This window comes from Musca autumnalis, unplaced genomic scaffold (assembly GCF_047663935.1).
Source record: "Musca autumnalis isolate F117 unplaced genomic scaffold, ASM4766393v1 scaffold_4, whole genome shotgun sequence".
NCBI lineage: Eukaryota > Metazoa > Arthropoda > Insecta > Diptera > Muscidae > Musca > Musca autumnalis.
The window spans coordinates 709507-726879 of NW_027411977.1; the positions used below are offsets into that span (position 1 = coordinate 709507).

At 35.0% G+C, this 17373-nt stretch overlaps 1 protein-coding gene across 3 annotated transcripts in view; it reads left to right on the forward strand.

Annotated features, from left to right (window-relative positions):
* Positions 1 to 5106: 5106 nt before the first annotated feature.
* The window catches only part of LOC141402082 (uncharacterized), a 102910-nt gene continuing 90643 nt past the window's right edge, over positions 5107 to 17373 (forward strand). For all 3 annotated transcript variants that reach the window (XM_073982711.1, XM_073982713.1, XM_073982728.1), the window contains exon 1: positions 5107 to 5664. In XM_073982711.1, the coding sequence (XP_073838812.1) occupies positions 5644 to 5664 (21 nt within the window). In that variant the 5' untranslated portion in view covers positions 5107 to 5643. The remainder of the gene's footprint in view (positions 5665 to 17373) is intronic.

Consider the following 17373-nt stretch of genomic DNA (forward strand, 5'->3'; position numbering starts at 1 on the left):
GCTTTCCGGTCAAATTTTAGTATAACGGTACTGTAAATGGAATATTTTTCTATGCCATCTTAAAGACAAGTGTTCAGCCTATAAAATTATATTTTGAATTGTTAAAAAATCTCAACTCGTTTCGAAGTTATCAACGATTACATTTTTTTCGGGTTGCATCATTTTCAGTGGAGGCCGCTGCACATACGGCGTGTTGAGCGTTGCGTTACAACAACCACATGAACACTTTAAGAACAAACTTGGCATCACACACACATTTTTCATGTGGTTGTTGTTTTCAACGCGCAACGCGTGACACAACGGGCCGTATGTATTTGGCCCATGACACCCACTGTACTTTCCGGTTTGAAAGAAAAAGGGGAACGAAAGAAATAAATTGTCCTATGTCCTACCTTGTAGTGATTGTACCATGACACACAAGCTTCGTTTCAGAACTAAAAAGTTTTTACACATTTTAAACATTTTTCCGCGAAATGCGTTCCCCTACACAAAAAAGTTGCAAAATGTTCACTTCTCTTTGAACAAAAATGGCGCTGAATGGCTCCCTCTTTAGAAACTTTTTACACGACAAATTTGAGCGAGCAGAAATGTGCAACATGTTTGCCGGCTTCCGATTGGCTGAAACGCCGACTTTGACATTTGTTCCAGTTTTTTTTGACGTTTCTGTCATTTTTCCGTTCCCCTACATTTTGCAAAAATGTATGCGTTGAACTCATTTTTGACGGTTCTCACTTTTGAAGATTTTACCATTAAAAAAGTACTGGAACGGAGCCTTATAATAGGCTCCTGACTTGTTTGACAGACCTTTTCCTAAATTTTATATCAGGGCGAAAACTATAGCTCTGCGTGTTGCGTGTGCGTTCAAAAATACAAAAACAAAATACATGTATATTGAAAACAACAACAACAACAATTCCCCGTGAATTTTTTCCCTTTCTCCCTTAAGTTGCAGCGGCGGAAAAACAAAACTCACGGAGAAATTTCATTCATGATAACCCCCATAAGGTAGAAGCAAGGTGAATTTAAGAAGGAGATCCAAAAGGCGAATTAAGGCCGTAGCCGTAGTCTTGTAGAAGAACAAAGAGAAATATTTGTTATTTATTTTTGATTAAAAATACAGTTAGTCAACTTAATTATTGCAAAATCAAAATCAAAATTTTATTGGCATAAATAAATATCATTCTTAAAAATTTTGTTAACAGTATAATTCTTACATATGTTTATTAATATAATAAAATAAAAAAGTAGCTAAATTTCACTAAACATTTTCTTAAAATTAACAACAATAAAAACAACTCATTATTTGCACTGTCAACTAAAGAATTGCAGAATTCACAACTTTTCAGTCTTTTATGGTATTTTTCGAAAAGTTGGTTCTAATATTTCGTATGCCCACCTTTGGCATCAAAACCAGTTTGTAAACGTATCCGAATTAAATAAATAAGTTTCGTAATGTCATATTCTAGTGGTATTTTTGCCATTTTTCTTTATTGCATTTTATTTAGTCCCCGAAGTTAGTAGGTTGCCTATTCCCGCCTTTTTTTTTCAGGTGTACCCATGAATTGTCGATGGGGTTAATATCTAGACATTGGAAGGGGATGTAAATGACTTTCAAAGACATAAATACAACAAGATAAGACATTTTTTTTGCTATCATTCTTCAGTGAATGGCTTTTGAATTTAACATAATGTTATATCACGATATGGTGATATAACATTTTTTTCTTTTATACATTTTTACGTATTTAACCGAATTTACCGATCCAATTGGCATAGAATTATTCTTGAATAGATCCTTGAATTCATAAATTTCTGATACCATTACATGAAATGTTCCTCCTTGGTTGCGATTTTGAATTAACTGCAACCTGTTAAGGGTAATGTTTCTATACAAAGTTTCGTAAACATTTTTTTTGTTGCATGCATTTTGTCTAGTCTTAGTTGTATTTATGTCTTTGTGACTTTGGTACAGTTGTAAAACAACCAAGTCCTACATAAATTAGATTTATGCTTAGGGGCGTTGTCTTGGTAGTACTTATATTGCTATTTGTTTGAATTTTCAGGGCCAACAGGCCTAAATTTCTTGACGCTTTTTGTTAAATCATGTTTTGAAACATCTAAATAAACTTCCTCTGTCATTGTTTCCTCCAAAATCTGGATGTTACCATCGTCACTGCTTGGTTACAACCCCATACCATAAATGACAGTTTTCCGAACTTTACGGTATGTATTAAATTTTTGTTTTCCATGGCTGTAAGGGGTTTTCGCAACACTTTTTGAGACCCATCGTGATAGTACAGCATAATTTTAGTCTCATCAGAAAATATAACGACATGCCGATACTAAAGATGGCGTGAAAAGTTGTCTGTAACAAGTCTGAGGTGACTTTAAGGATTTCTCTTTCGGATTTACCATTATTATAATTGGAATAGACCAAATGTAGCCTATTTTCAGAAACCGTTTACCTGACTTTCTCTTTTTCTGAATATACTGTCTATGTTACACACACAAAAATTAATTTATGATCAAAAATTATGGATCTACATGTCCACATACCATAAAAGTCAAAAAAATCATTAAATGGAAAAAATCTGGGGGAAAATCCCACTATTTTATTGCACGTTCATTCATTTTGCAATTATTTAGTTGACACCACAAAAACATGGTACATATCCATTTTGCCAGTTGTTTTTTGTTATTTCCGACCAATTTCTGCATTTATTGTCGTGATGTTGTCACTAACAAGTAAATCAACCGATATTTACAAAAAGCCCAACATTATTGAAAGAATTTCTTGTAGTAATTCCTAATTAAATATCTAAATTTTTAAAAATTAATCATTTGCAATAATATAGTTGACTAACTGTATGTTTTGACAGCAAATGGAGACACCAATTGGTATAATTGTATCACCTTCTTTCTTGCATCATGGGTAGAAGTGACAATCATATGTACAGTCAGAGTCAAAAGAAAGTTTACACCTCACAAAAAGTTGTTAATAACATAATTACACCGGTATAGGGATATAATAAATATAATATAAAATATAAATAGTGGTGAATTAAAATGCAGAAAATATTAAGGCCTCGTCACATAAGAGGATTTCTGGCTTAATTCATTAAGTTCATGTTCTTCCGGCTTTAAGTCAAAAGTCAAAGCATACGAAAATTGTGTTTCAGCACACATTCAGCCGCGTAGAATTGCCGCATCTCTTCGCTGCTAAATGTATGCTAAAACTTATGTGACGAGGCCTTTAAGGTGAGAACACAGTCAATAGCTTAATTTTCCTGCTTAGCTTGTTTCTTCAATAGTCCGCTTATTTCTTGGTATCACACATCGAAGCGTAAAATTCATGGGCGCTATAAACATAATTATTTCAATATATCAAGTAAAATAAAATTTTTAATATGAATTGTTCGTAAATAATTATTACCGAACATAAAAATTACAGCCTAATTCTATTCTTCAGATTGAACACGTGTTTATATCAAATTTAATGTCGAAATGAAGCCAGGCGAAGAATTCAAAAGTTCAACAATTTTCATCTTTGTGGCCGAAGCCTCGCTTCGTTGTGGTCTGTCCTATTGAAAACAGTACAATTTCACTTTTGCGCTTTGAAGCGAGGCGGACAAAATGGCGGTTATCATGAATGAAATTTCCCCGTGAGTTTTGTTTTTCCGCCGTTGCAACTTAAGGGATAATGTGGAAAAATTCACGGGAATTGCCGTTCATGATAACCCCCAACAAGCAACAAAAATCCATTGTGTTCTCGCCTTTAGGCCTTGCATAAGCTTAATTATGAAATAAATGAAGATTGATAAAATAACCCAAAATATTAAGATTCAAAAGAAAGTTTGCATTCTTGCAAAAAGTAGGACAGTTTTTTAAAATAAGTTAAAAAGCCAAAGAATTAAAAATGTCTTATTTTTGGCAAGAGTGTAAACTTTCTTTTGACTCAATCTTCATTTATTTCATAATTAAGCTTATACAAGGCCTAATATTTTCTGGATTTTAATTCGCCACTAAACACTTAAAACAACTGTATTCGTGTTTTAATAAAAACAACTGTACTCGTAATAATAGGGTCTAATCATGGTAGAACTACCAGTCAAATCCCTTTATAAAAAAATATTTTTGTTGTAATTTCCACAACAACATAAAGAAAGTTTTGACATAACATATTCAAAATTTTACGATGCCACTACCTGGGTAATTGTGCCATGGGTCTAATCATGAAATTTGAAACTTCGAAACTTGCTGTCATAAAATACTTCTTTTCATCGTAAACGTGTAATAACAATGACCTACGATAGTTCTGTATGCTTTATATTTACATTTTGATTCAAATTTGTTTTATTTTAGAGGATTTTCAGAATGTATTTATGTTTTTCCTGACAACATTTTCGAACGACCCCATATTGAATATTTTCTTTGACATTAAATTTTCAATAACAACAATGTTGGTTTTTGTAAATTTGTTAGTTGTTGTAATTCATGCATTTACCATATATAAATTTGCCTTGGTATTAACCAGTTACAATGATAATAAACACCAGTGTAAACCAGCACTAGTATTTTCTTTGTGATGACAAATAACGAATCTCAAACATTTATCGTTTCTATAGCCGATGTCTTTTTTTATCGTGTAAAGTGAAATCATTTTTTTCTGTTGACATCATAGCTTTGTTCCAGAACTAAAAAGTTTTTAAATTTTTTACGGCTTTTACACATTTTATCCGAAAACCCGTTCCCGTACACAAAAAAGTTGTAAAATGTTCACATCTCTTTAAACAACAATTTTAAAAAAATTTTACTCGACAAATTTGAGCGTGTAAACATGGTTGCCGGCGTCTGGTTGGCTGGTACGCCGACTTTGACATTTGTTTCTGCTTTTTTGACGTTTTTTCCATTTTTGCGTTTCCGAACTTTTTGAAAAATCTTTGTGTGGGAGCAATTTTTCTCTCTTTTACAAGTACTATTAAAAAGTACGGGAGCAAAGCTCATGTCATCATTGTCCGCCAAAAAAACGTTAGAGCGCATGTCTGTAAGTGAAGTTGGCTGTGAGTCCTTGTTTCGTTTAAAGTTTCAAATACAAACACACTTGTTAGTCCTGTCATTCTTCCTTTGGGGGAATATACTATACACATACAATTCCATCGCAAGTAGTTTAGTTGCGGCAAAACGGTATACACGTATTACCCCCACGTCTATATTCTGCGAAATAATGGGATAATAAAAATAAAACACTAGTGCCGTATAATTTTTTCATTTGGTTTGTGGTTAGAAGTGTGCAATAAGAATTCGATTAAAATAATAAATTAAAAAATAACCACAAAGTTGAATGTGCAAACAAAAGAAACTTCGATTCACAGTAAAAGAAAAGTCCGATGCATAAAATTACGTAAAATCATTCTAAGGTTATTCCGTACAATATCAATTCCTTCCTGTCGTGTTTGTGTGTCGATGTGCCCAATGTGTCGGCTATGGAAACGGCAATGACGCGTTTTTAATGAACCAACAACTACAAAATCATTGAGAGGAGTTTGCAACCAAATATAGAAACCATGAAGAAAAGAGTCTTAATCACTTCCTAAAGAAATGTGAAGATATTTTTGATTCTACGATTCGATATAATCAGTTGAAATGTCTCAAAATATTGAAAAGGTATGTTGTCATAGAAGTCGGCTTATTAACTCCCTCAGTTCTTTCAGTTGCATTTCGGTTAGTATAACCATTGCCAATCTACATACATATGTATTTGTATTTGTGCAGTTCTCATATGTATGCATTATCGATAGTTAAATTTTATAATTGATATTTTCCTGTTACCAATAATGACACTTATGCTTACGAAAGATGTGTAGACGTTCACATTACGAACATTCACAATAAAAGTGATGTATCCACGAACACACACACGTATGAATAATAATATGTATGGGTAAATAAATTAATCGAACAAGAATTCTTTCCGATATATCAGAGTTAATCATGCTAAAATATTGGAATGTTACTTTGTACTAAAATAAACTGTCTAAAAAGTTAACAAAATTTCCAAGCTCTTTCCAAATCCTTTTTGTGCATATTTTGTGGACGTTTTGTTCCTATTGTTTTTTCTTCTTTCTGTCGTTTCACAAGTAAAAACTTCAATTTAAGACAAAAACCTACACGTATTTTAACCGTAAATTTATAACATTCAGTTAGTCAACTTAATTATTGCAAAACCAAAATTATTACAAAATTTTAAATAAAACATCATTTTATAGGTATAAATAAATATAATTATAATATTTTTTAACAGTTTAATTCTTACACATGTTTATTAAGAAAATAAAAAAGTTGCTAAATTTCACTAAGAATGATCTTAAAATTAAAAAAGGAGAACAACTCTTTACTTGTACTCTCAACTATAGAATTGCAAAATTCACAACTTTTCAGTCTTTCACGGTACTTTTTGAAAAGTACGTATGCCCACCTGGGTATCAATGACAGCTTGGCTGACTTCCGTATTTTCATTTGCTTTGTGTTGTTTAAAACTTCGTCAAAATATTTCAGTTGCACACTCATGCATTGTTCCTCGAAAATGCAACTAAATGCATGCGTTAAAAATTCATATTTTTGACGTTTTGAAACACGTAGAAACATAATACTTCATACTGTTACGAATGTAACTGATAGGTTTGAGTTAGTTTAGTTTAATTTCCGTTAATTTAAAAATTTGAATTGTAACGTAAAGTTTTTATTACGCAGTTACTTTATTTAAGCAACAACAATTATCATGTAGAATTATCTTCATTATTCTAGATGTTCTTTACCTTTCATTAATGTGCTTTTATTTTGTTTGCCATAGTCATGTAATTATTGTTTAGTTTGGATTGTTTGAGTGGAGTATTCCCCCATTGGCTCAACTTCATTTATTACCCTCTATTACAGAGAGTAATGTTTTTCAAAACGAACTGACAGTGTTGCAAAATTTTACTGATCGCTACCAATATCATGATTTCATCCCGGCGAAGGGAATTATCAATTGGCTTCTCAGTTTTTGAAATGATGCCTTTTTAGCGAAAAACCGAACTCTTTAAGTGTCTAGTATTCTCATATGAATGAGAATCACACTCACTTTTCGGCTTTTCCAAAGAAACACCAAAATCAAAATATTTTGCAACATGTCAGCACGTATCAACTAAGAATTCTTCGAATTCTGTGAGTTGAAAAGAACACCAACACAGTTGCCTGTGAGGTTGTTATTGGAATTTTGTTTTTTTGTTTTTAACAAAGCTCCATTCATTCGCCCGTGCCTCGGCTGTTTTTTGTTTGTTTTGTTTATTGTTGAAGTTCAATCTCATTTTCGATTGTTTGAGTGGAGTATTCCCCCATTGGCTCAACTTCATTTATTACCCTCTATTACAGAGAGTAATGTTTTTCAAAACGAACTGACAGTGTTGCAAAATTTTACTGATCGCTACCAATATCATGATTTCATCCCGGCGAAGGGAATTATCAATTGGCTTCTCAGTTTTTGAAATGATGCCTTTTTAGCGAAAAACCGAACTCTTTAAGTGTCTAGTATTCTCATATGAATGAGAATCACACTCACTTTTCGGCTTTTCCAAAGAAACACCAAAATCAAAATATTTTGCAACATGTCAGCACGTATCAACTAAGAATTCTTCGAATTCTGTGAGTTGAAAAGAACACCAACACAGTTGCCTGTGAGGTTGTTATTGGAATTTTGTTTTTTTGTTTTTAACAAAGCTCCATTCATTCGCCCGTGCCTCGGCTGTTTTTTGTTTGTTTTGTTTATTGTTGAAGTTCAATCTCATTTTCGATTGTTTGAGTGGAGTATTCCCCCATTGGCTCAACTTCATTTATTACCCTCTATTACAGAGAGTAATGTTTTTCAAAACGAACTGACAGTGTTGCAAAATTTTACTGATCGCTACCAATATCATGATTTCATCCCGGCGAAGGGAATTATCAATTGGCTTCTCAGTTTTTGAAATGATGCCTTTTTAGCGAAAAACCGAACTCTTTAAGTGTCTAGTATTCTCATATGAATGAGAATCACACTCACTTTTCGGCTTTTCCAAAGAAACACCAAAATCAAAATATTTTGCAACATGTCAGCACGTATCAACTAAGAATTCTTCGAATTCTGTGAGTTGAAAAGAACACCAACACAGTTGCCTGTGAGGTTGTTATTGGAATTTTGTTTTTTTGTTTTTAACAAAGCTCCATTCATTCGCCCGTGCCTCGGCTGTTTTTTGTTTGTTTTGTTTATTGTTGAAGTTCAATCTCATTTTCGATTGTTTGAGTGGAGTATTCCCCCATTGGCTCAACTTCATTTATTACCCTCTATTACAGAGAGTAATGTTTTTCAAAACGAACTGACAGTGTTGCAAAATTTTACTGATCGCTACCAATATCATGATTTCATCCCGGCGAAGGGAATTATCAATTGGCTTCTCAGTTTTTGATTTAGTTTGTTACTTCTTTTCTTTCATTTATTTGTTGTTGTAATTACGTCATTGATCATCCCCCATGTATGTATGTGAGTATGGTTGTTCGCTTAGTGCGAATGTGCGTCTGTGTGTTCATTGTACAGATTCGAGGTGTTGACATATGCTCTAGATACTTCTAGACCAAGGAGAGAGAGAGTTACGAATGGCAACATCGGGTAGTGGTGTTTTGAGCGTTGAACTGAACAGATCGGTAAAAGAAGAGCTGCGTGCTAACTAGAGACAAGCTGCGTGCTTAGTAATTAAAGTCGGTTACGAATAAGTGTAATAAAGTAAATAAAGCATTGTAGAAACGTAATCTAAAACGAACCCTGTTTTATTTGGTACAAATCGTATCGGGGAATAAAACAACGTCTACACGGAGATTAGTTAAATCTAATTCCGTAACAATTGGTGTCAGAAGTGGGATTACGATCATCCTACAATGAAGTTTAAGGATCTACGAGTGGAAGACTTGAAGAAGGAGCTAAGTAAGTTGGAGTTGTGTTCTACTGGCAACAAGGCCGAACTACAAAAACGCTTGTTGGAAGAGTTCGAGCGCCGTGGAATGAACATCGATGAATATGAGTTCGAGAAGGAGGAAGTCGAGTTATCGGCAAAGGGCGAATCCAGCGTTGAGGAAGTTTCGTCGGTAGCTGCCAGGGGTGACGATTTGAAATCAATGCTGGCTATGATGATGCTGGAAATGAATAAGAAAAATGAAGAAACTTCCAGGCTTATGGCGGAAATGATATCTGACAACTGTGAGATGTTGGAAGAGATGTCCAGAAAGAGTGAAGAAAATTCCAGGAAATTAGAGGAAAAATTAGAAGAGAACTCTAGAAAAATCGCTAAGGGCATGGAAGAGAAATTAGAGGCAAATTCTAGAACTATTAACGAGAAACTCGAGAACATCACGATGGTGATTGAAAAGAGAGTAGAAAACGTGGAGGTACAAATTAAAGAGTTGGATAAAAAGATTTTGTCTGTTGACGAGAAATTTCTGGTTCAAGATGAGAAGATTCTGGGCATAGAAAAGAAAATGTCGGAACTGGAAATTAAAGGCGGTCCAGCGAGAGCTATCCATAACGCGTTAAAAATTAAGCCTCCAGTGTTCGACGGCTCTACCTCTTTCAATGTGTTCAAATTACAGTTCGAGACAATGGCTGCTAGAGATTCTTGGAACGACAACGACAAAGCGGTATCACTCCTGATGGCATTGAAGGGTGATGCTGCTGAAGTATTGCAGAGTATTCCCGCCGCTTCTAGGAATAACTATGGAGATATAATGGCTGCTCTTGAACGTAGGTACGGTAGTGAACACAAGCAAGAGATCTACCGAATGGAACTTAGGGGAAGAGTTCAGAAGCCAAATGAGCCCTTACAAGACTTTGCGGCTGATATAGAGCGGTTGGCGCAGTTGGCATATCCAGGAGAGACACATCCATTGGTGGACCGCATAAAGGTTGAGACATTTGCAAGTGGTATTCGCGATCCAGAGATAAAATTTGCGACGTATGCGGCACCGATAGGAACATTTGCAGAAACCGTGTCATTTGCCCTGGCGCAAGAAACCGCGAAGATGCTGGTGAAACCTAAAGCTTACAACGTGCGGAGGCTGCAAGTTGAGGACAACAATTCCCAGACCGTTGTCGATCCGCTAAAGGATGCACTAATGCGTGTGAAACGAGGGGCTGGTAAAACGAGAAAGACTTGCTACAACTGTCGTAAAGCTGGACACATTGCACGAGAATGCATATTGCAACAAGCAAGGCCCAGATCAGCCTCATCGCCTTCAAAAAGTGACGACCAACCGGTGGCCAAGAATCTGGAAAGAGAGACATCAGGTGAATCAAATAAAATGAATTCCGTCAATCACGAGGCGCCGCTGGCAGAGGATGAAAACGATGGTCCCACAATTTCTATAGCCATAGTCCAGCAGGAGAATCACAACCTAACGGTTAAAGGCTTCGTCAATGGTGTATTGCGTACGTTGACATTGGACACCGGTGCAACAAAGTCCATTATTAGACCGGATTTGGTGAAAGGGAAGGTATTGCCGTTAAATGGAGTCAAATTGCGGACGGCCACAGGCGAGACTACAACGGTGCATGGAAAGGCCTACCAAAGGCTGAGCATGGGTAGAAAATCTGTAAATTTCGATTTTGTAGTGGCCGATATTGTGGACGAAGTTATACTTGGTGTAGACTTCATGATTGCCTTCGATATAAACCGTGTGATGACTTGGTCCAATGTGGAAATACCGATTAATGTGGGCTACCAAGAGAAGAAAAGCATGTGTCGCCCTAGCGCAGAATCTGACGAAATCGCTGTAGATGTCCGTACGCTGAAGGTGGAAGCCGCCGAAAAATGGCCAGTACGAAAGCGGAAAAATCCAGCAACGAAGACGAGAAAGCGAAGATGTACGTCGAGGAAAGGTCCATCGAAAAGCGGCCGTACAACAAGGAAGGACAAGTCCGATGAAGACCAGGTGACAGTTAGGAAGGCGACGTCAAGATTCCTGGAGAGAAAGCAACGTCGTCCAGAAGAGCAAACATCCAAAGCTGACGGCGTAGAGGGTACGTCTAAATTGGTTGCACCACTACGGATCGAGAACTGCGTCTAGTCAAGAGGAACAGGCTTAAGCGGGAGGCAGTGTTACCAATGCCCATACCACAGAGAGGGAACTGTGCCTATTCGGGACGAACAGGCTTAAGCGGGAGGCAATGTTACGAATGTAACTGATAGGTTTGAGTTAGTTTAGTTTAATTTCCGTTAATTTAAAAATTTGAATTGTAACGTAAAGTTTTTATTACGCAGTTACTTTATTTAAGCAACAACAATTATCATGTAGAATTATCTTCATTATTCTAGATGTTCTTTACCTTTCATTAATGTGCTTTTATTTTGTTTGCCATAGTCATGTAATTATTGTTTAGTTTGTCACTTCTTTTCTTTCATTTATTTGTTGTTGTAATTACGTCATTGATCATCCCCCATGTATGTATGTGAGTATGGTTGTTCGCTTAGTGCGAATGTGCGTCTGTGTGTTCATTGTACAGATTCGAGGTGTTGCCATATGCTCTAGATACTTCTAGACCAGAGACTGGCTTTGAGTGCGATTGTGTATGATCGAACACTCATAACAAAAAACTAATTCAATTCAATCAGACCGTCGGCTGTAAATTGTTTATTCGAGTCGCTCACACAAACACAAAAAATGTTGTGATCTAACTTGAATTGAATGAAGTTGGATGTTCACGTTCAAGTGGCTCGCTTGATTGCTTTGTTTACGAACTCATATTTGATTGCTACCAACGGGACGATCAGCCACAGCGAATGTTATTATTTTGATTTTTCCTTGTGAAGTGAGTGATTTGATCGCACTCAAACTCAGAATATTTATTCTGATTGAAATCACAACAGACGAAAATAGTATGTGTGTGTGTTAAAAAATGAGTTGCAGTTAATAATTGTATGAATGGTGGATATTTTCGATTTACAATATTTAAAATGTGTATGTAGGAAACAAAAAATTAATAAATTAGTAGAAATTAAATATATATAAAAAACATTTGGATTTGAGACAACAGTGGTTCTTATAAAAGTGCAACAAACATTAATTTCAATAAAGTATGTACCTATATGATTTAAAAATTATGATTTAATAAATTAGTTAATTCAAATTTAATTTCTTATGTTTCATATAAGTATATGATACAATATACATACTACAGCAAATGCTATTTAAAGTAAATATTTTAAAAATATTATAAAAATATCAGTAAAGTCATTTGATAGGTTCAAATTTCCTATTAATTTTACATTTTATGCAGTGAGAATTCATAAACAAAAAACTAACTGCTATTTACCGAAATGTTAAAAAAACACTGAGTTGAGCGAACACGTGAACAATCATTGAGCCAGAGCAAACTCGATTGAAAACGAAAATCAGATTTATGAACGTTTACCAACGAGTCATATGTTCGATCATCCCTTGTTACTGAACAAAACACACAACCACAAACGCTCACTTTGCGTGTGCGGATAAAACTCATCAAACCTGATCGTTTTGTTCGAGCCTATTTAAAAACAATCATTCTATGCAGATCAAACACAACAACGTTATGAACAAAAATCGAGTAAATGGACGAGTGTGATGAAATTTTTTGTGATCGAAGTCATTCTCTGTTCTAGACCAAGGAGATTTTGGGTATAAATAGAGTTACGAATGGCAACATTGGGTAGTGGTGTTTTGAGCGTTGAACTGAACAGATCGGTAAAAGAAGAGCTGCGTGCTAACTAGAGACAAGCTGCGTGCTTAGTAATTAAAGTCGGTTACGAATAAGTGTAATAAAGTAAATAAAGCATTGTAGAAACGTAATCTAAAACGAACCCTGTTTTATTTGGTACAAATCGTATCGGGGAATAAAACAACGTCTACACGGAGATTAGTTAAATCTAATTCCGTAACAATACATTTGCAGTCATTTGCACGTTGTTTTTGTTATGTCCGACCGATTTCTGCATTTATTGGCTTGATGATAATAACCTGACATATAAGGTAAACAAATGCATATTACGGAAATATCACGGCTTGTGACCATTTTAATACCGCGAGAAGCTTCCCTGGCTACAAAATGTACTTCTTATTTTAGGTGACATTTGCTGATCATTTTTATCATCTGAAACTTCTGTACAACAGGTGTATATTTATTTATTCATAGTTTTTTAAGCATATAAACTTCGTAACTCATGTATATTAGAGCGGTTTTAAAAAATCGATGTGGGATTTTTTATACATATTCCGATTGAGCTCAAACTTTGACAATCCCAAATTTTTAACAAAACTAAACATTTTAGGAGGGTGCCGCATAAAAAATCCGACATCGATTTTTTCCCTTTGAGTTAAAACCAGTCTAATGTATATACATACATACACTCCACGTCAGTAGAATTCTTCTTCTTTATTTGCGGATCCGTTATTCGGATATAAAGCGATCATACAATAGTATACATTACATTTATATATCATATGTACATGTTATGTTATTTTATTTTATGAAATTATAAACAGCTCTCGATTTTTAGCAGCATGTAGCAGATTTGTTTCATCTCTGTATCCTGTCCACTCTTGGATGTTACTTAGCCAGTATATCTCTCTTCTGCCTCTTGGTCGTTGTCCTTCTATGTTGCATTTAATAATGCATTGTATAAATCTGTATTTGTCATTTCTCATCAGGTGTCCAAGGTATGCGATTTTTCTCGATTTGACCGTGTGTAAGAGTTGCCTGTCGACATGCATTCGTCTGAGAACTTCTTGGTTTGAAATGTGCGATGTATAGGGTATCTTAAGTATTCTTCTATAAACCCACATTTCAAATGCTTCAATTCTTTGTTGATCTGCACTTTTGATGGTCCAAGTTTCTACGGCATATAATAGTATAGACCAAATATAACATTTGACGAATCTTATCTTGGTTGCGAGACTTAATTCGTGATTTGTAAGTGTTTTTTTGTATTTAAAAAAGGCGTTTCTGGCCATCTCCACTCGGCGCTTTATTTCGTTTGAAATATTCCATTGGTCGTTAATTGAAACGCCAAGGTATTTAAAAGTTTTTACACGTTCGACAAGTTCATCTTTAATATTCAGTGACGTTTCATAACTTGCATCTTTCCGACTAACAATCATGTATTTTGTCTTTTTTGTATTTATTTTGAGACCATATGTTTCACTTACGTACGTGAGCTTGTCTAGAAGCTGTTGTAGCCCAGATATACTGCCGGCAATAATTGTGGTATCATCAGCGTACCGTATGTTATTTATAATTTTACCCTGAACTCTTATTCCAATTCGTTCTCCTTCGATTGACTCATGAAATATTTTTTGGGAATATATATTAAAGAGGAGCGGTGATAGTATGCACCCTTGCCGGACTCCTTTTGATATGGGAATGTCGTCAGTCAGTTCACCATTTATTTCGATTCTTGCAGTTTGGTTCCAATATAGATTCTGTATGCACCTAATTTCGTTTTCTTCTATTCCTATTTCCCTCAGAATATTAATCAATTTGTCGTGTTGGACCGTATCAAATGCATTTTCATAATCGATAAAGCATATATAAACATCTTTGTGGACATCTCTGCATTTCTGTACAAGTAATTGGATGGATAGTAGGGCTTCTCTGGTACCCATACCTTCCTTGAAGCCGAATTGCAAAGACATAAATACAACAAGATAAGACATTTTTTTGCTATCATTCTTCAGTGAATGGCTTTTGAATTTAACATAATGTTATGTTACGATATGGTGATATAACATTTTTTTCTTATATACATTTTTACGTATTTAACCGAATTTATCGATCCAATTGACATGGAATTATTCTTGAATAGATCCTTGAATATATAAATTTCGTTTCTGATACCATTACATGAAATGTTCCTCCTTGGTTGCGATTTTGAATTAACTGCAGCCTGTTAAGGGTAATGTTTCTATACAAAGTTTCCTAAACATTTTTTTGTTGCATGCATTTTGTCTAGTCTTAGTTGTATTTATGTCTTTGCGAATTGGGACTCTCCCATAACTCTTTCACATTTGGAGTAAATTCTTTTGTGAATTATTCTTAGGAAAATTTTTAATATGTGGCACATAAGGCTTATAAGCCTGTAGTCACAACACTTTTTTGAATTAGATTTTTTTGATATTGCAATAAAAGTAGACTTCAACCAATCGTTTGGATATTGGCCAGTACCATACACATGATTAAAAAGTCGTGTAATGAGTGAGATGTTGTTTCCATCAATTAATTTTAAGATTTCGGAAGGAATTTCGTCGGGTCCTGTTGATTTTTTATCTTTTATCGATTGAATCGCATATTCTACTTCGGCTGTAGTGATTGGGTTTCCCGTTATATAATTAATTGTGTTCTGATCATTTCTTGATCGTTGGTCGTCTGTGAATAATTGTTCAATATAGTTTTTCCATCGATCCTTTATGTGTAATGTCTCGAAAATTGGCTGATTGTTGTCATCCATTAGTAATGCTGGTGATGCCTTCCTATACACCCCTGCGGACTCTTTTAGTTTTTTATGTAGATTATAGTCATCATGAATGTTTTGCAGATGTTCAATTTCTCTAAATTTTTGATTGAGTAGATCATTTTTTGCAGCTCGGGTAGCAGTGCGAATTTCCTTGTTGATTTCCCAGTAACGTTCGTAGTCAACGTTTTTGTATTTCCTTCGTTCCTCATGAAGCTCCATAATTTCATCGTTCATCCATTCTTGTTGTGTTCTTCTTGTACAGTTTCTAAGATAATTTTTTGTTATTTCGCACATTGTGTCCTTGACTTTGTTCCATATATTTTCTACATCGTTTGAATCGATGACTTCCAGTTTGTTATTAATTTGCATCTTCACTTCATTTCTGGTAAATGGGTTATTGAGTATCTCAGTATTTATCTTGTGAGACTTTTTCTTCCTTTTTTTAATTCGTGCAATTTTTAGCCGAATATTGAGCATCAACAGGTTGTGGTCGGATGGTACATCAGCTCCTGGATATGTTGAGCATTTCGTTACACAAGATCTAAATCTGCTGTTGATCATTATGAAGTCAATTTGATTTCGAACGATATTCCTTCTGTTATCTACTGGTGATCTCCATGTATAAAGTCTCCTGGGATGTAATCGGAATGTTGTGTTTGTAATGGTCATCTTAAACTCTTGACAAAATTGAATTAATCTGTCCCCTCTCTCATTCCTTTCTCCAAGTCCATACCTTCCAGTTACTCCATTTACTTCATCATTCCCCACTTTGGCATTAAAGTCGCCTTGAACTATAGTTATTTCATGTGATTTCGTCATGTTTAATAATTGACTTATTTCTTCATAGAAATGTTCAACCTCGTCGTTACTTCCATCACATGTAGGGGCATATACCTGGATAATATTTAAATTCAGGGGCTTTGCTGAGATTTTAAGCATCATAGTCCTTTCAGACATTGGGACAGAACCAATCACGCAGTCTGCAATGTCTTTTTTGACGATAATGCCTACACCCTTCCTGTGTATCCCTTCCATATTTCCTGAGTGGTATACTACAACATTTTGGGATTCAAAATAACCGCATTCTGTCCACCAGGTTTCACTGACACCTAGTATATCAATCTTAAGCCGATTCATTTCATTAATTGTGTTGTTTAATTTGCCAACTTCGTATAAACTTCGGACATTCCAAGTTCCAATATTCAGTTTTTGCTTGTTTTTACCTCCGGGGATTCTTAGCACCCTCGTTTGGCCGGAGACTGAGGGCCATGTGTTTTGGTTTGTGTTGTTCATATTGTATGATTTTCAGTAGAATAGAACACCTAAATTTGTGTTAATGTTAGCGTATTTATCCCAAAACGAATGAATCTACGATTTTAATCTTGTAGGGATTTAAAGCCTATGATGTTCCGTATAAATCACACATTATGTTTCTAACTTTTCGCGAAATGATTTTCTGATAATTTTTCCGATAGTACTATGAAAAATAGGCATTTATTTTCGGTCATCAGGATAGAACAGTCATTTTATTTTCGCGAATTGTGGAGATATTAACGCCGAATTTTCTTTCAGTCGATAAAGCGGGGCTTTCTAATCATTTTTCACCAATAAAACCATATAAATAATTCCGCGGACGCCGAAATAACAGCGTGAACGGGTTTAAATTGATAGATAATAGAAACATCTCGGAATATCAATAAGAGTCGCGCAGCTATGTCATATTTCTTCACAATAAGATAGAATATGACACAGACAACCTCGACGGATACAATCGAGTGCTTCGAATGCTGAAAAGATGGAACATTTTCAAAAAAAAAAAAGTATGAAAACG